Source organism: Patagioenas fasciata, chromosome 20 (assembly GCF_037038585.1).
Source record: "Patagioenas fasciata isolate bPatFas1 chromosome 20, bPatFas1.hap1, whole genome shotgun sequence".
Classification (NCBI taxonomy): domain Eukaryota; kingdom Metazoa; phylum Chordata; class Aves; order Columbiformes; family Columbidae; genus Patagioenas; species Patagioenas fasciata.
This window is the reverse complement of record NC_092539.1, coordinates 11101376-11122744: the sequence shown is the minus strand read 5'-3', so window position 1 is coordinate 11122744 and position 21369 is coordinate 11101376. Positions and strand designations below refer to the sequence as shown.

The 21369-nt window shown below is 54.3% G+C and overlaps 1 protein-coding gene across 5 annotated transcripts in view; it reads left to right on the top strand.

The window, feature by feature from the left end:
* Positions 1-17200, top strand: part of NR6A1 (nuclear receptor subfamily 6 group A member 1) — a 70357-nt gene extending 53157 nt beyond the window's left edge. For 4 of the 5 annotated variants that reach the window (XM_071817424.1, XM_065854067.2, XM_071817422.1 and 1 more), the window contains 7 exons: positions 1951-2006; positions 3959-4116; positions 4911-5138; positions 5875-6129; positions 9104-9225; positions 10941-11093; positions 11705-17200. In XM_071817424.1, the coding sequence (XP_071673525.1) occupies positions 1951-2006; positions 3959-4116; positions 4911-5138; positions 5875-6129; positions 9104-9225; positions 10941-11093; positions 11705-11793 (1061 nt within the window). In that variant the 3' untranslated portion in view covers positions 11794-17200. The remainder of the gene's footprint in view (positions 1-1950; positions 2007-3958; positions 4117-4910; positions 5139-5874; positions 6130-9103; positions 9226-10940; positions 11094-11704) is intronic. The other variant, XM_071817423.1, reaches the window with a different exon arrangement.
* The last annotated feature ends 4169 nt before the right edge of the window (positions 17201-21369 follow it).

The window sequence follows — 21369 nt, the reverse complement described above, 5'->3', positions numbered from 1 at the left end:
GAACTACTTTGTTGTATTGGAGGGAGAACCTGTATGAATTGAAAGCACCTGTAAATATTTGGGGAACTGATGACTGTGATGCCTTCTTTTCAGGAAAAATAACAGTTTGCCCTTCCTGACAGATCTGCCCTTGCATCCTGTCTTGTAAATCTCTGGAAATGTTGCCACCCATTACAAGCAGAGATTCCTTGTTGTAATGGCAACAGCCAGGAGCCTGAGCAGCAGCAGATGCTGCTGTGGCACAGGAGCTGCTTGGGGGGATGGCGAGAGGGGCCCTTTACTGCCACCAAACCCAGGTGTCATCTCATGGTTTTTAAATGCAGCTCTCGATGCCTTTAGTATCATCACTCATGTGAAAGCCGCCTGTCAAAATCACTAAAGCTTCCATAAATTTCCTGCAATCCACCAGGATCTTCCTTAGAAAATGCATCTGCGGCTGAGCTGGGCAGCTTTGGGTAGGAATTGGCTTGTGGAGCTGGGCTGGCTGGAGGAGGCCGGTGTGTGCTGCTCATCTCCCCCGGGCAGCGGGGCTGCGGGCGGGCAGGGGCGCTGGGACCTACTCGGTGCCTGGTGCCTGGGGCGGGTTTGTCACAGGGGCACAGGGACATTGCTGAGCTCTGTGCGCTTGGCTCAGCCGGGCGGGGCGGCAGCACCGGGAAACGCCCGGTGTGGAACCTGCCCGCCCGGTGTGGAACCTGCCCGCCCGGTGTGGAACCTGCCCGCCCGGTGTGGAGCTGCCGCCCGGTGTGGAACCTGCCCGCCCGGTGTGGAGCTGCCGCCCGGTGTGGAGCTGCCGCCCGGTGTGGGAGCTGCCCGCCCGGTGTGGAGCTGCCGCCCGGTGCCCCCGGTGCCGGCAGCGGCGCACGCGGCTCAGGCGCGGGTGCGCAGCGCCCCCTGGCGGCCCCGGTGCGCAGTCCCTCCCGCCGCGGTGCCGCACGGTGCAGGCTGAGCTGCCCCCGCCCCGGGCCGGTTCTGCGCAGGGGTTCGCGCCGCCGGCCGAGCCGGTTCGGTTTCGGGCAGCCGCCGTTCCCGGGCGGGTGTGCGCAGCTCGGCCGCGCTGCGGCTGCGGGGCTGAACCCGCCTGCGTGACCCCGAGTGGAGCGCAGCGCTGGGACGGATGGGGAGGGTTTTGCTGAGGGCATCTGAAATCGAGCAGCAGTGTGGCTTTTCTGCTGCAGAATACTTTTTTCCTTCAATGTTGTGCCGCTTTCTGCCCCGGGAGGGCCCCTGCAGCCCCGGGTGCCGGGCAGGGGGAGGCCGGCGGCAGCAGCAAGGTCACCGCACAGCTGGGATGAGGCTCCTGCCAAGTCTGGCCTGTCGCGGTGGGAAAGAGATTGGGACCTGATAAAGGGGGACCCGGCCCGGGAGGGGAGGGAGCAGCGGAGCCCTCGGACGCTGTTTTCCGCAGAACTGCTCTGCCGGCGAAGAGAAAAGAGGAAGGTGGAGAATCAGCCTTAAAAGGATAATCTCCTTAACTGGGCTTCACTGGAGCTCCCTGGAAGTTGTTTAAAGAGCCTTAAAAGTGCAGCTGCTGTATTGAGAAACTGGGCTGCTCTTCTGAAATGAAACTGCATAGCCCATTCTAGTAACTTGAATTTTAAATCACAGGTGGCTTTCCGTGTGCCATCTCCCAAATTGTCCTGGAATTCATGGTGATAAAGGATGGCTATTCCTTCATTGTCAGTCACTCAGGAGTCACACGAAGAAATCAAACTCCCTGAGTAATGCTTGTAACCCCATGGGTGTTTATGCCCTTTGGGTGAGGATCCTGGTGTGTGCTCCGTGAGCTCTCCCATGCCCTGGAAAACACTGGAGGTTTCTGTAAACAGCTTGATGAACAAAATGGGTCTTTCCAGATGTAAAGATATTTGAAAATAGCGTATACCTTCTTACGGCTCTCTGGTGTACTGAACAGTAGCGTTCCTCACAAGGCCCGTTGTTTTCTTTCAGCAATCAGAGAGGATGGCATGCCGGGAGGCAGGAACAAAAGCATTGGACCTGTCCAGGTGAGCATGGCTGCTTCTCCACGGTTCCCTTCAGCTGTCGCGGCCTTGGCCGTGGCCTTGGTGTGCACACACGCACACACACACACACATATAGCCCCCCCTCAACACACACACCCCGGGGGTGGTGGGCTCGGGCTGCAGCTCGTTGTGGGGTGGGGGTGAGATCAGTTTGGCGGAGCCTTTCTTGCCCTGCCGAGCCGTTCTCACCTCCCGTGGGCGCAGCAGGGCTCTGGCTCTCCCCAGTGTTAGGGGTACACCTTGTGAACGGGAGATGTGTAAAGAAAGCTCAGCACTTGCTGGTCCCCAAGGGGACACGGCGCAGTCCTGGGGTACCCGTGTGACACCGGGCTCCGGCTGTCACGGTGCTCTGTCCTTCCTGAGCTGCACAAGGACGTCTGTCCCTCCGCAGCTCCCAGTAAATCTCCCGGGCTGCCGGCTGCAATTCCTTCAGTTGTTGCAAGCGGGGCACCCAGTAAATGTCTCGCTGATTGATGGCGCAGCTTGGCTGGAGATGTCTTGTAAAGCGCGAGGTAATTCAGCACAACAGCTTGTACCGCACGCCTGAGAAATGATGGCCATTTCCAGCTCACTTCTGGAAAAGCGGTCTTTTAAAAGTTTACTATTTATATTAATAAAACAGAAAGAACGCTGAAGGCATTTCTGTGACTCCGTGCCCATGAGGACACTGCTCGCCCCATTCCAAAAGCCGAGCAGCCCGGCAGCAGATCCCTGCGTGCTCTGCAGGAACGAGCCGACCCTGAGCCGGGGCAGCCGTGCCGGGGTCAGCACCAGTGAGCCCGGCTCACATCAGAGAGACGTCTCTTAGTAATGGCAGGACATGTTGTGCTGCTTGCAGACATCGTATTTATAACAGCATTAATGATTCTCAAAGCTTCTGTGAGTCTGTCAAGGAAGAGCAAACGTTTAATTTCTGGCCAGGTAACAGTTTCTGCTGCCTCTCTGAGCAGTGTGGCTGTAGTAAACCAGCGCTTTTGCTGGCTTAACGGGCCCTGGCTCACCTGGGACTTGTGTTGGGCCATTGGTGATGCCAAGAGCTCCATTTCCTGGGGTGCGAATACGCAGCTGTTGCATTTTTCAGATTCTGTACCTGGGGAAGCTGACCACGTTTTTCTGACCATTTTGCAAGACTGGAATAAACCATTTAAACAAAGTTTAGTCCTTGAAAATGATGTTTAGAGTTCAGCGCACTTTCTTGCAGCACATGAACTCGAGGTCTGTCTGGTTTTTGTAGCAACCTCACTAAGGGTCATACACGGAATTAAAGAAAAAAAGCCCAGAAATTGTCATGTTCCGTTTTCCGCACTACTGATGCGACATTTCTCCAGGAGCATACCCAGCTCCTTCTTGAAACTTTATACTTCAGTGGACTCCATCTCTTCTCTTTTATCTGGTCCATTTTAGCTTCCTGTGTATTACTGGCTAATAGTTGTCTTAAGCATTAGGTGCTTGATTATGTTTTCCTGACTATATTTATATACGTCACCTCGCCTCTCTCAGTCGCTCCATCAAAGCGGAGCTCAGCCCACCCTCCGTCTGCCTTCTCTTCAGCCAAGTGCTGAGTGATGTTCCCGACGAACTGGCCTCAGTTACTCCCAGGTTTTTCACTGCGTGGCAGTGGCTGATTTACGGCTCATCGCTGTGTGTATTTGACATCGTCTTTTCATGTGTCCTTTCCTGCCTACTGTGTTATCGTCACTTGAATTGTACTGCAGGCACTGGAGGTCACCGTGATTAGCTGTAAATAGAATATCTCGTGGGTGTTGTTAAATGTAAAGGGAAGGCATGAGATCTGCAGGAATGGCAAAGCCTTTCTCCTGCTGCGGGTGGTTCCAGCTCGGGGCGTTGCTGCACGGCCGAGGTGTTCACGTGCAGAGGTTCTGCCTTGCTTCTGTTCTCAGCTGAAGTAACCAAAATGGTCCTGTATTTGACAGATATCAGAGGAAGAGATTGAGAGGATTATGTCTGGGCAAGAATTTGAGGGAGAGGCAAACATGTCATGGAGCAACAACGGTGACAGTGACCATAGCTCCCCTGGAAATGGAGTTTCTGAGAGCAACCAGCCTTCGCCCGTTTCCACTCCGTCTTCAAGGTGGGAATGACCCCTGGAAGAGTCTTGTATTACAGCGATCTTGGCCGTCTTTCCCTGGGTTGGTACTGTGGGTCAGTGTAGGAAAAGCACCCTGCGAGTGCATCTTTGTGTGAACCGAGCCTCCTGCAGAGACCTGCAGCTTGGAGTGTTCTAACAAATGAGTCGCTGGCTTGGAGAGCGGTGAACTGCGGGGGGGATGCTCATGAGCAAGTGAAAAAGAAGGCAACGTTGGGTTCAGATTGTATTTAAAATATGTATCTTGTATTAATATTTTTTTCTGCTGGTGATGGGAACTTGATCGCCTCTCACTGCTCATTCTGCGTAAGCTCTTTTTCTGCACCGTGCTCAGATTTTGGAATCAAATATCCCCATTTAGGTTGCTGATTGACAGTGTTACGTTAAAGTCAGTTGCAGCCTTTGATTGTAAACACGGCGAAAATCTCAGACTTGCATTCCGTCTGCTTTCAGTTGTGTTTTAAGCTGGGAGATATTTGTGTTCCCTGGCTGTGTAAATACTGAATTCACAGTCCTGAATTCTGGCCCTCTGAGGAAGCTGGGCTGGAGATGCCTTGTGCAGTTAGTTCTGACCTCCGTTAAGTGGAACTAGTGCTGAGCCAGGCTCAACGTGAGGTGCACACTCTCAATTATTTCCAGCATAGGGTTTAAATACAAAGACATTTTTCATTCTGGTTTTCCTTCCTATTTTCATTAACATTTCTGATGGAGCTGGGTGCAACGTTTTGATGAATTGGGTGGAGTTTTTGGAGTATATTGAAAAGCTTTTCCTTTTCCAGTAGGTCTGTGGAGCTGAACGGATTCGCCGCACTCAGGGATCAGTATATCGGGACGCCGGTGTCCACGCACTATCAGTACCTCCCGCACCTTTTTAGCTACTCTGCGCACTCGGCCCTGATGCCCCCCCAGACGCGCAGCCTGGACCCCCAGTCGCACAGTCTCATCAATCAGCTGGTGTCGGCGGAGGACGTGGAGCCGCTCGGCACGCCGATGCTCATCGAGGACGGGTGAGTGTGCGCGGTGTGAGGGGCTGCCCCGACCTGCCCGGCCCTGCCCGGCCCCTCGCTCCCGCTCTGCGGGTTCTGCCACAGGGGCTGCTGGTGGCGAGGGGGCGGCTGAGGGTGTTCACAGCCCAAGGGGCACGGGGAGCGTCCCTGGGAGAAACTGGTCGGGTGGGTGCCCCCGGGGGCTCCCTCGCAGCCCCTGGTCTGGTGGGTGACCCAGGGGGCTCCCTCGCAGCCCCTGGTCGGGTGGGTGCCCTGGGGGGCTCCCTCGCAGCCCCTGGTCAGGTGGGTGACCCAGGGGGCTCCCCTCATAGCCCCTGGTCGGGTGGGTGACCCGAGGGGCTCCCCTCACAGCCCCTGGTCGGGTGGGTGACCCAGGGGGCTCCCTCGCAGCCCCTGGTCGGGTGGGTGACCCAGGGGGCTCACTCGCAGCCCCTGGTCGGGTGGGTGACCCGGGGGGCTCCCTCGCAGCCCCTGGTCGGGTGGGTGACCCGAGGGGCTCCCCTCACAGCCCCTGGTCGGGTGGGTGACCCGGGGGGCTCCCTCGCAGCCCCTGGTCAGGTGGGTGACCCGGGGGGCTCCCTCGCAGCTCCCACTCTCTGTGACACTGGGCAGCAGCACATTGGGCACTTGAACATGAATTCTCGTGGCGTTTGCCTTGCTTTTCAAGTGCCTCGTCAGATGATGTCATTCAATGTTGTTAATTGTTTTTATGCCTTCGTATTAACTGTGCCTGCAGGTACAAAGTGACTCAGGCAGAGCTGTTTGCGTTGTTGTGTCGTCTGGCGGATGAATTGCTTTTCAGGCAGATTGCTTGGATCAAGAAGCTGCCGTTCTTCTGCGAACTCTCCATCAAGGACTATACCTGCCTGCTCAGCTCCACCTGGCAGGAGCTGATCCTGCTCTCCTCGCTGACTGTGTACAGCAAGCAGATCTTTGGTGACCTCGCGGACGTCACCTCCAAGTACTCTCCCTCTGATGACGAGCTGCACAGGTGAGATGTTAATTGGACCTGGGGACAGAGGAGCCGTCGGGAGGACGGCGCTCACGCGCGTGTTTCTGGCCTGTGACCGACCAACCGCCTTCCTGCGATGGGTCACTCCACCTGCTGCCGCTTTCCTTTTCTGGTTTTAGGAGAGGGTTGTTCCAGGCGTAGAAAGCGCACCGTGGTTTAGCCAGTGTTGAATGGAAAGCGTGTTCCGCAGGGGCAGGTGCGCGGTGCTGTGGTGCCGTAGCGGCTCCAGCACAGCCCTGCAAACCGAGAGTAGAACTAACCAACGCTTCGGGTAACCCTGAGATACGGAATAGAAGGTCTTATTTATAAACCTTTGGGGCAGTGGAAAGGTTGTTCACAAAGCTGGTTGTCTGTATTATCAAAGTGCTCGTTATTAATTGCTATTTCATTGTTTTGATTACATAAATTTGAAGATGTTGCAACTTAGCTCTTGGTTTTTTCCGTGGTGCGTGCTATCTGATGCTCTGAGGAGCCTGCCTGTCATTTATCATTTTGGTCAGGGTGTTGTTTTTTGGTTTTGGTGTTTTGTTTTGTAGTCTTGGTGGCTCCTTTTGGTAGCAGACTCACAGTCTCACAATACTACGGCAGAATAGGTAGGATTTACAGGAACTGCTGCCCGTGCTCCCTTTTGACATCTGCCGTTGCTGGGCTTGGCCGTTTTGCAAGAGTCGCTGGGGATCCAAGTGTCCGAGCAGAGATCTCAAATTGTGCCGCGGTCTCGGCCATCGCGGTGCCTGGCGGTTCCTGGAGGTGCCTTTGTGCATCTGTTCTGACAAGCGGAGGAGCCGGGCGCTGGGTGGACCCAGGTGTCTCATTTCCTGGGGCAGGTTCCTGCGCGGCGCCGTTCTGCTCAGCCATTCATCCTGCATCTGGGGCTGCTCCTGCGAGGAGCCGTGAGGGTCATAGAGAACCACAATAACACTTGTTCCTGCATTCAGCCGTCCTTTTGTTCCCGCTATCCTGGTCAGAGCCTCAAAAGAGAAGTGTTTGTTTCATTTTGGGTTTGCGATAAATACAAGCGAGAGGTAAGAAAACAAGACAAAGGAGGAATCCTCGCCCTTCAGAAACCGGCAATTCAGAGCTGGTCGCCTCGAAAGTCCTTCAGAGGAGATCTGCGCACATGGATGAGCACAGGCTTTCTTGGGAGCGGAATGTCTGATTTTGCTTTTCAAACGTCATTAATTGTCATTAGTAACGTGGGGACACGCACACCAACAAAGCCGTTTGCAGGAGCTGCAGGGTGAGGGTCTGGGGGCGTCTCCTGGGATCAGCTCCCCCTGCGCTCCTTCGGGTTTGGGGGTGCCCTCCAACAGCCCCCGTTCCTTTTGGAGAGCGCCGGCGTCGATCAGCAATCACGGCAAACTGAAGCTCGTTAGGTCGCACAGCCGGGACGATGTGGCACTCTGGGGTTAATTTCTGTTCTTATTTTGTGAAATGACTGGAGCAATGCTAACGCTTGGGCGGGTGACAAATGGAGGCACAGGATGAGCTCCCCAGCCCCTGCGCTTTAATCACTTCTAACAACAGGCTCAATGTTCTGTTAGCTAGATCAAATGTTTTCTTTTGTTGTGCTGTTTTTCTGGAGATGAATATGAAATGAATAGATTCCTGACCTCCCCCAGCACTCCTGATAGCGCTTCCCTTCCCCCTGCTCCCGGCTGATCGCGATAACTCCCAGCCAGAAACTTGCCCGGTGTAAACTGCGAGGAAGAGTGTGCGGAGGAGTCAGCCCTCGAGGAGAAATAGGGCTGTGAAAAACAGAACAGCTTTGTTTGAAAGGGGGAGGAAAGTATGCACGGAAAAGTAAGACAGTTCAACTGCAGGATTGAGAGAAGAGCTCTCCTGGATTTATGAAGTGATGAGTGGCTGGTAAAAATGTGCATGCTCTAAAAACAATTAAACCCAACAGACGGCTGAGTGGTCTTTGTGCTCATTAACTTCTTGAGCTTTGCAATCTTGCACCTGCAAGATTTTTTTATGTCAACTTGAGAGCAAAGAAACTCGTACAACTTTAGATTAGCCGACAAGGCTTTCATCGCTTACAATATTACTTTCTTGAAGAAGTGACCTGCAGTTCAGATAGCTTGTTTCCACTTCTCTGAGGTCGAACTCCACCATGCATTTTACAAATAACTTTGAAGTAAACAAACACACATGCCAAAATAAGGTGTTATTCAGTGAGAAAGGTTCTATTTTTGTTCTATTCAAAGATGGCTTTCTGGCTGTGCTCTTATTCTTCACGCTGTACAATGCCAGAGCGCAGCTGAAGCTTCCCTCAACGCTTCTGTTCCACTTCTGAGCAGTTCTGCAATATGCGGTTTCTTTGAAAGCGGGGAGGTTGCTGCGCGGTGCGTTCCCGGGGGCCGCTCGGGCACGTGGGCCGGTCACGGCAGCTCCGCTCCGGGTGCTGCAGCGGCTGCTCCGCGGCACGCGCGGGACGTCGCTCCTGGAGCAGCCGGCACCGCTCCGGCAGGAGAACGTGGTCCTGCACCCACAGAATGTCCGTCCGGCGGCCTCCCGGGGTTCTGCGGGGACGCACATCCGTGTGCCCTCTCCCGCCCGCCTCTGCCGCCCGTTCCCTCGGGGAGCTTGGGAGAAACGTTCAGCTCGTTTCAGCAAACGGGGCAGACGGAGCCACGAGCGCGGCTGTGCCTGGCGAGGCGCTCCAGGACACGTGCAGGTGGTGGGTCCCGATCCCAGCGGAGGGTCCCCCACAGTCACTGAGGCGTTCGGGGTTTTGTTGCTGAAATATCTGTAACGATCAAGTTTATAACTGAGTCATTCTCCGCTTTACTTTAATGGTGCCAGCAGACTTCAAGCAATTTTAATGATGACTTTATTTTTTAACTCTCTTGTGAGATGTTAAAATCTCCACAGTTGTTAAAATACGCTTCTTGCCTTTATTGTACGGGCCACATCCTGTATAGGTTGACGTGTGATCTCTGTCCTCCAGGTTCAGTGAAGAGGGGATGGAGGTGATGGAGCGGTTGATCTACCTCTTTCGCAAGTTTAACCAGTTGAAGGTCAGCAACGAGGAGTACGCGTGTATGAAAGCCATCAACTTCCTAAATCAAGGTGAGGCGACGGGGAGAAGGTGTCAGAACCACCGGAGAGGTTCTCTGAAACAGCCTGAGCAGGTTTTGCTGCCCTGCTGAGCAATGGGGGCCTGAGGCCCCCAGGAGCTGGAACCAAGACCTCTCTTGGTGCGTTTGCCATCCAGCAGAGGGGTCACTTGTGTACCCACATGGAGGGATCTGGAAGGGAATGAATCCCTCTGCTTAGCCAACTTCTATTGCCTTTAAATGCCGACACCAAGGACAGTCGGGGTGTCATTTTACATGTGTGCCGACGGTACCGACCCCAGAGTTAGAACAGAGCAGAGAGGCCAGGGAAACCTTCGGCGTAAGGTTTGGCTGAGTGATGACCTACCAGCTGCTAATGAACTTCTCATCGGGCAAAAATGTGTCATCTAAGAGTATCATTGCTTTAGGTAACTGTTTAGGCAACTAACTAAATGATACTTTAAAACCAGTGAGAGGATGCCGGTGGTTTCGCAGCAGCCGCAGCGGGTTGTGGTGGTTTGGAATAGATGGGTTTGTCCCCAGTTGTCCCTGTCCCCACTCCGGTTCTTGCCTCTGTCCCCTCTCCTGCAGCCCCTTTCCCCGTCACTGATTGTGTCCTTGTGGGACATTTCATGTTGTAAATGCTTACTGGATGGTGCTCCACTGTAATTTTGGAAATAAATGTCCCCAAAGCCTTTTGTACGGTGAAAGATAGTTACAGTCTGTCCAAATGTGCTGCGGGCTCTGTCCTCCCCCCGTTTCCAGCGGGAGATAGTGCTGACGCGTCAATCTGTGCCGGGCGAGGATCCGGTTTGCTTCCCTGGGCAGTTTCCTGACACTGGATAATGCACTTCTCGAGCTGTCTCCATTGTTTTCCAAAATGTATTTCTATTAACTTCCTGTCTTCTTTTATTTTTAGTTGAAGTTTGCAATTTTTTATGTGAAATACCTGAGAATTATTTTTAAAAGGCAGCTTTTGGGCAGTAGATGAATGGCTCTTCCGTCAGGTCTCGGAGCGCGGAGCCGGCAGCGAGGGTGCGCAGCGTCCTTGCAGCGCTGGCGGACCCTCCGGGCCCCATCCTGCTCTGCCGATCGCGCAGTGGGACCTCCCGCCAATTCCACAGCTTGGAAATGTCCGTTTTCCCTTTGTGTGTGTTGCCTGACATTGGCAAAGCTAAATTTACAAATAAGAAGTTGACAAGTTTATAGAGCTCATCTGACATAATTCATAAGCAGATAGGGAGAAGTATGGTGATACCCTGAATTACAGAGTCGAGCGCTTTCCTCAGCCAAGATGCTGTAGCTAAAATCAACACGTTCCTGTCCGAGGAAGCATTACGCGGGATCTGCTGTGCAGACTAAACCCTGACACGCAGCTGCTTTCCGCCAGGCAGGTGCGATTTGAGGTTGCTGGAGCTGTTGTCTCCAAGAGCATCCCCTGAGCTCTGCAGACGAGCAGTTTAGGACCTGGCTGTTCTCACCCGGCGTCGCGCGCAGGGGATCCCGCGCCCGCGTGAGGACACGTGGCAGTGCCGGCACGCCGCGAGGGGAACGGGGGTCCGGTGTTTGCCGGCTGGGCGCTGGGAGCCAGTCTCCGAAGCAGGGACCCAGCTGAGGGCTTTAGCAATCGGTTTGTCGTTCCCGAATGAACAGCAATAAGCGCGAGTCTGCTGCCCTTCCAGGGTGTTTTTGACGCGTTTTCCTTACTCTGATCCTGTTGGCTTTCAGACATCAGGGGCCTGACCAACGCGTCCCAGCTGGAGCAGCTGAACAAGCGGTACTGGTACGTTTGCCAGGACTTCACGGAGTACAAATACCCACACCAGCCAAACCGATTTCCGGATTTAATGATGTGTTTGCCAGAGATACGATATATTGCAGGTAACTTTTTGAGTTCTTTTCCCACTGGGATCATGTGCAAGTTATGACATTTGCTTTTAGAAGTTCTGCAGTGTAGCCATCGGGTCTCAGCTTGTCTGGACCTCTGAAACCCGCAGGTGAATTTTCCAATGCAGTTGTATCACTAATAGGATCCTCAAGGTCCAGTGTTACTAAAACGTTGTTCCTGAATGTGATGGCAAAGGGGGATACTTGCCCCCCTGTGTTAAAGCTCTTTTTGCTTCATCCTGCTCCGTTGTAACGGACTAGATAATAATCACAGAGAAGCTCTCGTCATTTACTCATAGAGATCAACAAGGGAGTTTGAGGAGAGATGGGATTCAGTCTTTCCCGGTTTCTATAAATGCTGCTCCATTGTGGAGAAATCATTTTGATCTGACTTTGGCCATTTATTTTGCTTTTGATTCAGTAAATAATAAATCCTGTTGTGTCCAAATGAATATCAAATGTCTAATGGAGCAGTGGGATGATTAACTGTTTCTCTGAGAGGTTCAAGGTAAAACCATCTCCAGCGTTGCTGGCTTAGGTGTCTCTGAAATCTGATTCAGGAGTGGCTGCTAATTCTGGGGTTTGTTTTCTTTCTTTCTCACCAGGAAAGATGGTGAACGTCCCCCTGGAGCAGCTGCCTCTCCTTTTTAAGGCCGTTCTGCATTCCTGCAAGACGAGCGTGAGCAAAGAGTGAGCGCGCGGGGCCCGGCCGGCGCGGAGCAGAGCGGGCGAGCGGCAGCGGCCAGGGCGGGCGGCCCCGCCACTGTAGCAAGAATCTTTTTTGTTTGTTTTTGTTTTTTTACTCTTTTTCCTATATATTTATTTCACGACAGAGTTGAATGTATGATCTTCAACACAATGCACATGGTTCTGTATGAATGCAGCAGATGCATTCTCCAGCGGTTTACAAATGTGAAGATGTTTAGTGTTACAGTGTTTGTTAGGGTTAGTTCTTTTGTATTGGGGGGCTGGGGACTGAGATGACTAAGACTACCTCAAGGAGAAGATGCTGTTCATGCACTGCTCTTTCCATGATTTGTATCCAAAAGCATTTGTCGTAGAGAGCAAACGGCCTCACCACATTGACAGAGCTGTTAGGATCCCAAATGGACGATTTTGGAGAAGTGAGTGTTAGAGAAGTGCCAAGCTTTTTTTCTTTAAATATAGTAATAACTTAGAAAGGGCAGGGAGTGGAGAGGGAAAAGGCTGTGCAGCCGGTTGTTGATTGTCCCCGGCCGTTGCTGGGGGCAGGCGGCAGCTCCGGCGGTTTCCCTGCCCCAGCGGCATTGCGGTGCGAGGGGGTCGCTGTCCTCGTCCCAGCGGGACTGCGGGGCTCTGCCTCAGCCCCCTGCCCAGCCGGGCTCTCGCTGGCACCACACGCCTTTCCATTCCACCGAATTGCCTTGCTGAGGTTCACAGCAGGCTCCTGATATACACAAAGGTACTCTTGGTGCTAGAGAACAGCAAGTAATTTCTCATCAGTTCCTTAACGTCCGTTTTAGGTTCACAAAAGCAGGAAAACCCTCCTTGGTGAAGAGGCAGGAGTGACCCTTAGTGCATTCCTCCAAGGTGGTGTCTGAGCACCGAGGAGCTGCTGTGCTGCAGCAACCACGAGCAGCCCCTTCCGGGGACACCTGATGCATCTGTGGTTGGATGTGACCAGTGTAACGGGGACAGGGGACTCCAGTGTCCCCCAGCATGGCTTTCTCTGCTGGACTCAGGGAAGTTGCATGGTCCTTGGTCGTATCCTGCCAGGACTGTTCTGCTGCTTGTGGAATCCCTGCTTACCAGGCAAAGGTGGTATGAATGCAGTACTTGGTCAGTTCTTCTGTCCTGGGTGTTGGAAGTGTTGCATTTTCCATCTCGCAGCCTCCACACCACAGTGCGGCACACAGAACTGGTTTAATGGCAGCTGGTGAATTGTTTGAGTAGCTCTTCAGTGCTGGTGTTTATCTAGGCTTGGGTGTTCTCTTGAGTAACTCACGGCTTCCTGCTCGTGGGGAGGTTGGTGAGATGCTCCCCTTCTCGTCTCCTTCATGAAGAGTTACCGTTCGCAGGCTCGGTCGCTCTCCTGGGCAGCTGCGTCGCCCTGGCTGAGTTTCCTTCCCCGTGTCCTTAGGTATGAATCTGATGTTTATGTAGCAAGAAGGTTCATCAACAAATGTTTAAATGCTGTTTTAATAATAATTGGGGAAACGACTTCTGTTCCTCCAGGGTAGGAGGGAGCAGTTTCTCCCGTCCCGCTGGCGGCCGTGTGGCACAGTGAGCACTGCTCAGAGGAGAAACCCCCTCCCCGAGGTGTCTTTCCTTGCCCCGCTGCGGGGGCCGTGTGTCCCGGGGCTGCCGCAGCCCCGCGGCGCCATCGCCGCCTCCGCCCTCCCGCTCGGGCCCTTCCAGCCTGACGGTTTCTCCTTGCTGAACGTCCACCCGCTGCTCGGCGTGGGTTATTTACCAGGGTGTTACGGGTATCCGCTGCTGGGCCCAGCAGCTCAGCTTGATGGAGCTTCTCAATCCAAAGGTGGTTCCGTAAATCTCATTTACTTTCTGAATGTAAAATGAGACAAGCGCGTATTTCTCAGGAAAGCCTTCTGCATACAGCCTATACCTCAAGTGTAAATGGGAAGATTTTAGTGTATCTGTTTGTAAGTTAGAAAGTCTTTCTCAGCTTTTAAGTTTAATTTCCAAATAGCTTGATATGATCTTTTTATTACGGGTTATCTTCTGGCTTGCTGTTTTATACACTCAAGGAATTGTTAAAATTGAATAGGAGTAATTTTATTCTGCAGTTACTGAATTATTATGATCTGTTGATGAATAAGAGTTTGTTTTAATTAGTGTACATAAAAGCGGTCATCTTATTGCCAAATACCCAACAAAAATAATCTATTAGATACTCAGTGTTTATCCAAAATAGACTCCCAAGACTAATGCTGTACCAACAACAACAAAAAACCTAAGTTCATTTATGATGATGAATGGACAAGAACATTCTGCTTTCTCTTGTCTGAAGCAAATTTTACAAAGGTTGATTGACAGCAGCGTCCGTGAACAACCCGTTTGTCTAGGGAGCAGAAAAGCCTTCCTGTGCTGACTGTGAGGAAGGAGCTGATAGAGCGAACCAGAATCCAGCTCACGGGACACTCGTTCTTAACATCTTCTGCACCAAGTCCTCTAATGACTTGTATTTTTTAAACAGGGTAAAGTGAATGTGTTGCATTGCAAACTCAGGTATTATGAGAAGGTAGGAATGTAGCTAGAGACGTAGAGACGTTAGGTCAGTCACTAGATGTATTTGTGAATTTGGTTTGAAGGACACCCTGGAAAGGTTGGAATTTTTGCTCCATTCTTCACGTTACATTCGGTTTACAGGGACTCATATTTTATTTGTGCTTAATGCTAGTAGGGGGAAGTTCATTATCTTTGGTATCTATCTGCTCTTGCTTATCTGACCTTCTGTCATAGAGGAATCAATCAACAATAATAGTCTTTGGTAGAATTTTCTGCCATGACAAGTCAATTTTTATCCCCGATTTGAAAGATAAATTGGCTGGCTGACCCCCTCCTCTCCTTCATAGCATTTGTGCAGATGTGAAGCTGAAGAGTTGCTTTTAATCCAAACAGAGATTTGGGACATAAATTTGAAGAGCTCGTGCTCGGCGGGACGCGGCCGAGGTGTCACCAGCGCAGCCGCCAGCAGGAGCTGCTGCTGTGGGTGAGCCCAGCGGGGACCCCAGCACCCCGACACGAGCTTTGTGGAAGCGGCTGGGTTTCCTTATGCTACCTTTGGGTCCGGCTTTGTCCCGCCAGCTGAGCCTTGCAACTGCTCTGTGTCCTTGTCCTCAGTGTGCCTGGCCCCTCGAGAGGGGAGACCGGGGTGCTGGGAGGCGCTGGGTACCTGGACATGGGGGCCCTGGGCATGGCAAGGTTGGTGCAGCAGGAGCCAACTCTCCGGCTGTTCTGCATGTGCATGAGCTACTTTCTAATTGTTAACAATGCCAGAGGTGCTGCCGTGAGCTGAGCCGGCAAGTGAGCCAGGCTCGGGGCGCTCGGTTCGGCAGGGCGGCTCTCGCTGCCGAGGCCGTGTCCCTGTCCCCAGGCTGCCCACGCCACGGCCGGAGCTCCCGTTGGGTGCCGCGTTCTGCCCGACCCCCTCTGCTCTTCAGGCTCTGCACTGAACCGCAGCCGCCTCGGGTGCGGGGTTTTAAGTCTTGTCCTTCAAACCAACCTTTTTGAAGAGAAAAAAGCAAACAAAACTTGAATTTCTTTTATCTTTACTACATTTTTAAAAACAAGCAAACAAAAAGATTCTCCTGTGAATGTGCTATTTACCATTGGTTCTTTCTTGGTTTTGATTTGAAGCTATGAAGCTTGGTGTCTGTGAAAATGTTGTTATTTCTGTATTTCTCAGGATAATAAGCGGCAATCATCCCTGCCACATAAAGGGCAGGAGAAAGGGGGAAACTTGGGGAACTAGTTTAAGTATGAAACTAATTTTTAAGTGTAGATGATGTGTAAATGGAGGGTAAAACATAGGCTGTGTCAGTATCAAGCTGTGGTGTTTCTCTGGGTTCACAGTGTGTTGTTTGCAATACACGGAAGCTCAGGGATAAGTATTTAAAAAGTGACCCAGAGAAACCCTTGTTTTGATCTTGCAACAGTTGCTTCTTTCACGACTTGCTTGGAGCGCCCATTGAAAGCTGAATAAAGCCCCCACATGGAGATTTTGGGGGAGAAGGTTTCGATTTGGCTTGCGGGCGGTTTGCCTGCTGAAGGCCGAGTTCTGTTCTGACGGTCAAGTGCCGTCGCTCCCGGTCAGGGCAACTCTCACCGCGGGTCGACGGGGCTGCCGGCTCGGTCAGGCTGCTGGGGAGGGCGCTGACGGGTGGGACTGGTTCAGCTCCAGGTGCCTGCAGCATCCGGGCAGTCCCATCCGGCCCGCGCGATGCGGGCAGCGCCAGCGCCGGGCACGGGCAGCGGCCGGCAGGGCTCAAACCACCTCCCTGCAGCCTCACCCGCCAGCGTCTGCAAACCCGAGCTTAAACCAGCCCTGCAAAAAACTGGTGAGGCCAATCTAGGCGATATCTACCCCTTGGGAATAAGAAAAAGAGCCTCTGTGCAGCTGAGCTCTAACAAGTCTGTGAAAGAAGCAATATGGGTTGGTGGAAGAAATGCCCCCAAGGGCAGAAAGAAACAGAAATTGAAACCAGATGACGATCAACCTGAACAAAGCCTTTTGTGATTCGTTGTTTTCTTTCAATTTATAAAATGTCTTGTAATAGTTGATAACATTATTGACTCAATTTCCATAACAAAACTACCTCGTGTGACATCCTGTTTATCATCTCAAAGGGATTGTGTGAAAAACAAAATGCTGCCAGTGTTTGTTGCACAGGGTGTGATGGCGGGAGTTCAGTTTCCCTTCCCCTGGGCTGTGTGTTGGTTCCCGTTTCCCCGCAGCATTTCAGCCTGCGGGTGATGGTTTTGACTCCACAGCCCAGCTGGATCCCTGGGCAGGCGTTGGGCTGAGCCCGCCGTGCTCGCGCCCAGCACCGCGGTGCCGTGGCGATGTCACCACGGCCGTCCCAAGCCGCTGTCCACAGCGCTGGTTTGGTGGATGTTTCCAAGGTGGGTTGGTCCCGGCCGTCGGGTCCTTCAGCTGGTGTTCCAGGTGGTGGTTTCTCCTGGTAAAACACTTCATTTTTCCCACGATCCCTTGTGTAAATCAGGGAAGCAGGATGTTGCGTCAGCATGACACACGGTGAACGTTGGCACGCTCGGAGCCGGGGCTGGGGAGCATCTGGCTGCTGCCGCCCTCCCCCGCAGCACCGGGGGACGCGGGCGCTGTCCCGCACCCCTCGGGAGCTGCCTTCCCTCACTACGCTATGACCAAATGAATGTTTCTGCCGGGTCCTGGGCGTGCTGTGGCACAGCCGGTCCCCCTGGCGCGGTGGGACTGGCACGGGTCCGTGTCAGCCCGACCTGCCCCTGCTCCGCTGCTCTGCTCTGTGACTTGACTACCTGTGGAAATGTGACCAATAAGTGTTGAACGCATGTTTAGCGAGTGTTAGCTGTATGAACTAATAAATGTGAATTGTTCTGCACCGCTGGCGTCTCCTCTTTGCTTACACGCTCTCTTTCGGTCACCGGGATGACGGAGCCCAGCGCTGGTCCGCGTGGCAGCCGTGGTGCTGCCCAGTGTGTCACTGTCCTGCGGCCAGGCTGGAATTGCCTGTGGGTCTGGGGAGGCCTCAGTGCCGTTGGTGCTGTGGGGGGCTCGGGTGGGTGTACGAGCGCTGCCCGGGGCAGCTGCAGCGGGGACGCGAGTGGAGGCAACGCGAGAGTGAAGGTTCGTGTGGGTCCTGGTTCATGGTCCTGCCCGTGGAGTGGCCAGGACACGCAGTGGCTCACGTGGGTCACTGTCCCCGTGCGCTGCAGCAGGAGGGGGTTTGCACCAGCGGCAGGAGGAGACCTGCGTGGTGACGGCTGCTGCAGGCAGGAGGAACAATCCGAAGAAGCAAACACGCCAGAAATCCTTGACCAGCGTGCTCAGAGACAAACTGAAGAAGGCATTTAACAATCCCCAGTGTCACTGAGGTGGGTGCGTGTTAAAAGACTAAGAAGCACTTTTCGTATTTGCGTGTCTGTGCCTATTGGGGAGCCACGTTCAGGCCCATTCGGGACACATGGCGCTGTCACAGAAGTGGCTCCAAGTGAGCAGCCGGCCCTGTGCTGCTGCTCCCTGGTGCGGGGCTGCCTGCACTTTCTGCATTGCTAAACTCATAAAAGTGGAAATTCTTCCTTAATGTTTAGAAGCTCTTGTGCTTTAAAAGTGTTTAGGAATTTTCTTCCACACTTGTTTTTATAATGGGAGACACTATGGCAAAGAAATAGCAGTGAGGTGTTTGCCTCCCGGCGCACAGCGATGCCGCCTGTCCTGTGTTTCTCCTGAGCTGAAGGGTTGTGTCACTGGCAGAGCTCCTGGGTTTGGACACAGAGCTGCTGGATCACAATAAGCCACTTTTGTGGGGGCAGAGCCTGTTCCCAGCTGCAGGGTTCCCCATCAGCCCGACAGCTGCTCCCGCTGCTGCTGGCCCCAAGCTGCCCCATCTCCCCAGGGGCCCCCATGGACCTCCCGGCTGCGCTGCCTCTGCCCCACCTGGCTGCTCAACATGGTGCCCGACACCCCCAAGCTCACAGGGACCCGCTCCCCCCACCACAGAACCCGCCCCCCGCTCCTTCCAGAGGGTTTATCGCATCCTCACGTCAATCCCCGCGTGAGCTGCGCTGCCCCGCTCCTCCGCGCTGCGCTCCCGCATCTCCTGCCCTCTCTATTGGGTTAATTTTTCTTATTTACAGCAGTTCTCTGTGGTGCAGCTCGAGTGGCTTTGACACAGTGCCGCCCTGGATTTATTCCCCACGGGGAGGCCTGAAGGTCAGCAGTGGGGGGTCATGGGAGGGGGCAGAGGACGCGCTGCGCACGTGGGGTGACGGGTCTGTCCCCGCCGTGAGGAGCCGCTGGAGCTGCGCCGGGGCAGCCTCTGCTCGCGCTGGCACTGCGGGCTGCTTGGAAAGCCGAGCTGGAGCGGGAAAAGTACCAGCACATTTTAATTTTCAGCTCAACCTCTGCTGACCACTGTATTTTGATTAGAGCTCTGCTTCCTTTTCATCTCGGTGCTCCAGCTGGTGACAACTGCCACAGCCTCGTGCGCGCAGTGCAATAGTTTATCACCGAAGGCCAGCCGCTCTATGAATTCAGAGCCAGCGCTGAACAAATCACACTGTCACTAACGTCAAACTTGTTAACCTGATCTTTGGTGGATCACTAGTGTCAACATTGCATGGGACATACATTATCGGGCCCAAGGACTTTGGGAGATGCGTTTGTCAGGCTGCTCTGTCACAATCCCACTCTTGACCTTCACAAAGTAACTTTCAAGGATAAGCTGCTCTCCTCTTGACAAGAGTTGCTGTTCCCAGGAGTGTCACCCCAGGGCCAGCGGCCAGGACAGGGCTGCCAGGTGAGGCTGGGTCACCGCGCGGCCGGGCTGGTCCCTCGGCATGTCCTGTTGGGCTCAGAAGGACTTCATGGATGTCCAGCACAGTCCGTGTCTCTTCCCTGAATTTCTCCCCATCTTGTCACCATTTGCTCTCACCTCTTTCCTCATCTCTTGCCCAGTTTCTGTCCTTCTGGAGTTCAAACCTGCAAACCAGTCCATTGCGTGCAGCAGACCGGCGGGTCTCTTTCCACTGGGCCAGCGTGAGTCTCACGTCTCAGTTTGCCCTGTGCGGGTACAAGAATTGCTCTCGGTGTTTTTGACGGGGTTGGTCATCACTGTGGAGGTCAGACAAAGGTTGGGTCACCATGGCCAGACGGTGACAGCGTGCTTGAGAGGTACATGCTCCTGGTAAGTCCTGCCCAAGCTCCCGGAGGTGGTTGTGTTTCTCAGTGCCATTGCTTGGGCTGGTGGCATTCCCTCGGTGCAGCCCCCCAGGACTGGGGGTGAGCGGTGCCATGGGATGGCCCTGGCCCCTGAGTGGTGCTGGAGGGGTGGGACAGCACCTGAGCAGATGTGGCTTGTGACTGCGGGGACCACAAGGCGGGTGCTGGATTCCAGCTCCATGTTGCTGTCCCTGCGGGCCGACCCCACTAATCAGCTGTGAAAGAGAGAGAAAGCTGGAGAGAAATCTTTCTCTCTGCTAACCTCATCACAATAAAGATTCCTATAAAGAGCTCTTATCCTTGAAGAAAATGAGGCACATAAGCAGGAATAGTAAACAAAAGGCTGTCATTTTGACCCAGGAGTGCTTCATGTTGTTGGCAACTGCCAAGAGGAAACATAAAGAGAGACTGCATCCAAGTCCCAATTATGCAGAACTATGTGACTGATATGTCAATGAGTTCCCCCGGGAGGAGACCACCAGCGTTCGCGGCGCTGCCTGCGCACCATCTGCACACACCGCCATGCGCCGGGCCTGCCCGCGCCCCCGAGCGAAGGCGTGCGTGGCATCGGAAGAATGCGGAGGACAAGGTAATGTCATCGGGAACGCTATCGCCAAAGTCCTCGCCGCATGCACGTTATCGGTGCGGGCCCCGGAGTCAGGGACTGCGGGCAGCCGGCAGCGCAGGCAGCGCGATCTGGCAAACAGTAGTGCTGACCACACCTGCTGCAGGCACGCTCCGGGAACGTGGCACAGGCAGGAGGGCTGACCCGCCGCCGATAAGCTGAGTGGATGGAGATAAAATCCGAGAAGCAGATTTGCTTTGCTGAACATCAAGGCTACACACCAGTGAGGAGCCAAAGCGTGGCTGCGGCCTGTGGTGGGTGCTGCGGCTCTGTGGGCTCCGCGGGCTCCGGCGCCGCCATGGCCACACAGGCCCCACAGCCCAACTGGGAGGAGATGGAGCAGGGCAGACACTGGGCTGGGAGCCGGGGCTTTGGTGAGGGCTGTGCTGGTGCTTGAGCCCAGCAGGAGCACGAAGCAGAGGCTGTGCTGGTCCCTTGGCTGAGGCAACAGTGTGACAGGGCAGCAACTTTGGGGCCCGTCCTTGTCCCTGGACATCAGTCAACCCTTCCCCAGCACGTCCCTGGGGACCTATGTGACTGGAAGCACAGGGACACCGTGTCCCTCCCTGCTGGGTGCTATGGCCACCAAACTGTCACCCCAGTCTGAACCTTCTCCCTGTCCCCAGGCAGCCCCAGGGCAGCGTGCAGCTGTCGGCATGGGTTCTGTGTGCTGGCCGGTCCTGCCGGGGGTGTCCAGGGTCCCCACGGGCACTGCTGGTCCCACGTGCCAGCACAAGCACAGCACAGGGTGAGGAAGGAGAACAACAGCACAGGCACGAGGTCGGTGCTGCCGCTGCAAGGGGCCCTGAGGTCGCTGTTGGGACCTGCACTGCAGAGGGGCCTGAATGTCCTCGTTGCTGGAGCCCCATGTGCCTGCCTTGCCAGGACCTGGCTCTGCCTGGTCTCTGCATGGCTGCTCTGGAGCTGCCTCCCCAAACCCGCCCTCACCAAATCCGATCTCCGGCTGCTGGCCGGGACCTGCCAGGCTGCCCTGGGACCCGAGTGCTGGCCCTGACCCGGGGCTGTGCGCCCGCTGCGGGAGCTGGGCTGCGGCCTTGGCAAGGGCTCGTGCAAAGGAAAGTGCCCAAGGCCAGCGGGGACGTATTCACCCCTGAAAGCACCTTGCTGCAAAAATAGCAAGTGGCCGGTGTGAGGCTGGGGCTTCCCGGGGGAACAATGCTGGGCGGGAGGAAGCGGCCGTGGCC